General features: G+C 46.8%; 1 protein-coding gene across 1 annotated transcript; it reads left to right on the plus strand.

The window, feature by feature from the left end:
* On the plus strand, positions 1 to 1860 carry PAAG_04856 (acetyl-CoA hydrolase; the record flags this gene model as incomplete). Its single annotated transcript, XM_002793281.2, has 4 exons — positions 1 to 143; positions 225 to 465; positions 565 to 1530; positions 1633 to 1860. 4 exons carry the CDS (start codon positions 1 to 3, stop codon positions 1858 to 1860), a joined length of 1578 nt encoding a protein of 525 aa, XP_002793327.1.
* Between the last annotated feature and the right edge of the window lie 2445 nt (positions 1861 to 4305).

The raw sequence follows: 4305 nt of genomic DNA on the forward strand, positions 1-4305 counted from the left end.
ATGGCTGCTTCTGCATTACTGAGAAGCCGTGTCAGACGGCCGTCCATGCTGAAGAAGCTGGCCAAGTCAGAGGATCTGATTGATCTCTTCCCTCATGGTTCGTATATCGGCTGGTCTGGCTTTACCGGGGTTGGATATCCAAAGTACGTGCAAACCTGCTGAACCACTTTAGTGGGTTTTAATAGGAAGATGTTTTCAGAATTCTAACCGTAAATTGTGCATAGGAAAGTACCGACTGCCCTGGCAGATTACGTTGAGAATAATAACCTTCAAGGGAAGTTGAAATATACACTTTTCGTTGGAGCGTCTTCGGGTGCGGAAACGGAGAATCGATGGGCTCGCCTCAATATGATTGAAAGGCGAGCACCACATCAGGTTGGCAAAGAGATCTCGAAGGGGATCAACCAAGGCAATATCAACTTCTTTGATAAGCACTTGAGCATGTTCCCTGCAGATCTGGTGTATGTACGTGATATATCCCACCCTGCTCCAGTTGGCCTGTTCATGAACTTGGATGAGAAGAGCTAGTTATTGATAAGCAGTCCACAATAACACAATTAATAGGGATTTTACACCAAGAATAAACCAAGCAATAAGTTAGATGTCGTGGTTATTGAGGCATCAGCAATCACAGAGGAAGGTGGAATCATTCCGGGAGCTTCCGTTGGAGCTTCTCCTGAGCTGGTTCAGATGGCAGAAAAAATCATCATCGAAGTCAACACCTCTGGTCCTTCGTTCGAAGGTCTGCACGACATCACCATGTGCGATGTACCACCAAAACGGAAGCCCTATCTGATCATGGCACCGGAAGACCGCATTGGTACCCCTTACATCCCAATTGATCCGGAGAAGGTCGTCGCTATTGTCGAATCCGACTATCCCGACCAGACACAACCAAATGCCCCGGCGGACGAGGTATCGCAAGCCATTGCCAGACACATCATTGAGTTTCTCCAACACGAAGTCAAGATGGGACGGTTGCCCTCGAGCCTTTTGCCCATTCAGTCCGGTATTGGAAACATCGCCAATGCCGTCATCGGCGGCCTCAGCATTGGTGGCGCCGAATTCCGGAACCTCCGTGTCTGGACCGAAGTGCTCCAGGACTCTTTCCTTGACCTTTTCGACAGCGGTCACTTGAACTTTGCTACTGCCACCTCCATCAGATTCTCCCCCGACGGCTTCAAGCGGTTCTACGATAACTGGGAAACTTACTATGACAAACTGCTCCTCCGATCGCAACAGGTTTCCAACTCTCCTGAACTCATCCGCCGTCTCGGTGTTATTGGCATGAATACCCCTGTCGAAGTGGATATTTATGCCCACGCCAACAGCACCTGCGTGATGGGATCGCGGATGTTGCACGGACTGGGGGGTTCCGCTGATTTCTTGCGTAGCTCTAAATATAGCATCATGCACACGCCTTCTGCGCGTCCAAGCAAGACTGATCCCACCGGTATCAGCTGTATTGTGCCATTCTGTACGCACATTGATCAGACAGAGCACGATTTGGACGTCATTGTGACTGAACAGGTAAAGAAATGACTTCCACTTCCAACTTTTCCTTCCACATCATATCTTTTCTTGAGACACCAAGAGACCAATAGTTAACCTCCCTTATTTAACCAAATGTAGGGTCTCGCCGATGTCCGTGGCATGTGTCCTCGTCAGCGTGCTCGCGAAATCATTGCCAAATGCTCGCACCCTGACTACAGGCCAATCCTCCAAGATTACTTTGATCGCGCCGAGTTCGAGTGCCTGAAAAAAGGCATGGGCCACGAGCCTCACCTCCTCTTCCAAGCTTTCAAGATGCACCAGAACCTGCAGGAGAAGGGCACGATGAAGATTAGTGGCTGGGAGTAGAATTCTTCCCTCTTCTTCCCCCCTTTCTCCACTTTTTGCAAGGGGAGAGGTGGATGGGGATAGGCGGAAGCGTTAAAAACACATTTGCAGATCGCTTTAGATACCTCTGTGGATTGTACCTGAAAACCATGCTTTTCGAAAGTAATGTCTTGAAGGGTCTGGCACTAGAAGCGTAGTTTAGGGATGCTGGATGGCTTCTAACATGCTTTGTATATATATGTACTTCTGGATAGCAAGATTTGCTAGCTTGGAATCGCTTTCATCGAGTTTGCTGTTTATGGTCAGGGATGTCTGCTCAGTTAACTGAACATATCATTTCCCACATGCTGCGGCCTATACACATTGAAATAGATTGGCAAGGATTGCCTTGCGTCCCGAGTCCAATCAACATTTTTGTCACGGGATACGATTCAGAATATGTTTCAAATATTCTCAGTCGTCCAAGCCCGTAATATTTTCAACCCTAAGCACCATACAATATCTAAGGAGTTCCTTACGGTAGAGCAGTGAATTCAGCAAGATATACCTTTGTTGGGACGGGAGAGTGAGGTCAAAAGAAAGAGGAAAGAATGGAGACCTTTTCAACAATTTTTGTATCATGTTCGACCGATAATTTATGACGTGACATATTCGTTGTATATTGGGATCACGGGGACGAAGAGGCTCCGGATGTAGCAGCCAAAACATCCCGACAAAATGCACCTCTCTTGAAAAACACCGAAGTACAGAACACATGAAGAGGGGGAGGAAAGAGTTTGTCTCTCAACAGATAACTTCCTGAGGAGCGGATTGACAGCTGGTGAATTGTCGCAGGACCCGTGGTTGAGTGGAATTTTATTTTTATGTTTATGTCAGGTAGGGGCCCTGCCGTACCGTGGCTCATTCTCAGGGGAAATTGTAGTATCCATGCCAAACATTTCAGTTTTCCTCCATCGGTTATATGGTGTGTTTTGGGGTCGAGATGAATTGGGCTGACAGAGGTGACACATTCTTCCTTCACTCGAACGGAGATGGCGACGACGGCGACGAAGGTCAGGAAGGCTCACTTTAATAAAGAGACTATGCATGAACCAGAGATGAAAATATATGAAAATGTGGGGAATGGATATATATCACGCTCTGTAAATAGTATAAATAAATAAGCAATTAATTAATTAATTAATTAAAAATTAAAATTAAAAAAAAAAAAAAAAAAAAAAAAAAAAAAAAAAAGAGAGAGAGAGAGAGAGAGAGACAGTGTAGTACCATCCATGCAAAGGGGGGGGGTTGGATGGTTACAAGCCTGATGGTGAGTGTAAAACATACCAATTTAACACCCGGAGGCGGACCTGGGAGACATTTTGGAAGCATACCAACCAAACCACCGCATCCGTCATTGCACTGCACGGAGTCCATGTCTAGGCACAGCCGATGTCTACGCCGCACTTCCATGAACACTGTGACAGAGCAAAAAACAGCAAGTCGGGGAACCAACCGCTAGCTAGTTAGTTAACTAGCAACTAACTCAACAGCCACGACCAAGCTCGAAGACCACCAGCCACCAGGGAAGAACCCATCGGTAGAGCCCGTCAGTTGGAAGGTCATGGACCCGGTCAAAACAGCCAGGGCCTCCCCCCCAAAGGCTGAAGTTGCAGATAATCTTCCCGTGCATGAGCGATTTCTCTCACAGGGCTCCCGATTCGGGGTGCGGAATTGGTCCCTGCTTCTGACCCTCCCCCCCCTTCCCCGGGCAAGTAGGATACGGTGCCTGGTCTGTCTCTCTGCTGCAGAGCGGTTCAAGAACTGGCAGTTTTATTTTTATTTTTTATTTTTGTTTTTTGTTCTTCTGTTTGTTCTATCTAGCCATCCTTTATCTTCTTATTCAGGAGAGCATTCTCAAAGCTCTGGCAGTGAAAGTCCGAGCAAGATATTCTCCGTAGGAAGGCAATTATTCATCATAGAGCTGAGTTTTTTCTTCTTTTTTTTTTTTCTTGAACTTTTATTGAAAACATCAGAACAACCTGTTGAAGAAGCTTTTCAATTCTTCTTTATTTACTCTTCAGCCTGTAAAAATAGAGTGAGAGATGGCTTGCTGCTAGAGAGCTGAAAACAAACTCCGAATTTCAAGAACGCAATTGATGTTTCTTCCCGATGCTACTGCTGTTATGCACGTGACGTGATCTAGAGAGCCCCCCCTCCCCCCACACGCAATCGCCGAACAACAAAAGATGCGGAATCGCGTGATCTGATGTGATGTGGGAATGGTTGAATCTCTCCTTCTTGTTGTGGTTGAAGCTCGCTAACTATAAAGAGAGGTTCATCACGTGCGGTGGAGTGGTCGCCCAGGCTACTGGGGGGCCCAACAGCCCAACATATAAAACTCTGCTGAGTAGTTTTAGCCTCTCCTTGACCCTTCCTTGGCTTCAATCATTAGGCGGCTACTGGTCCCGAGTACCTCGGAGCTGT

This window comes from Paracoccidioides lutzii (genome assembly GCF_000150705.2).
Source record: "Paracoccidioides lutzii Pb01 unplaced genomic scaffold supercont2.12, whole genome shotgun sequence".
NCBI lineage: Eukaryota > Fungi > Ascomycota > Eurotiomycetes > Onygenales > Ajellomycetaceae > Paracoccidioides > Paracoccidioides lutzii.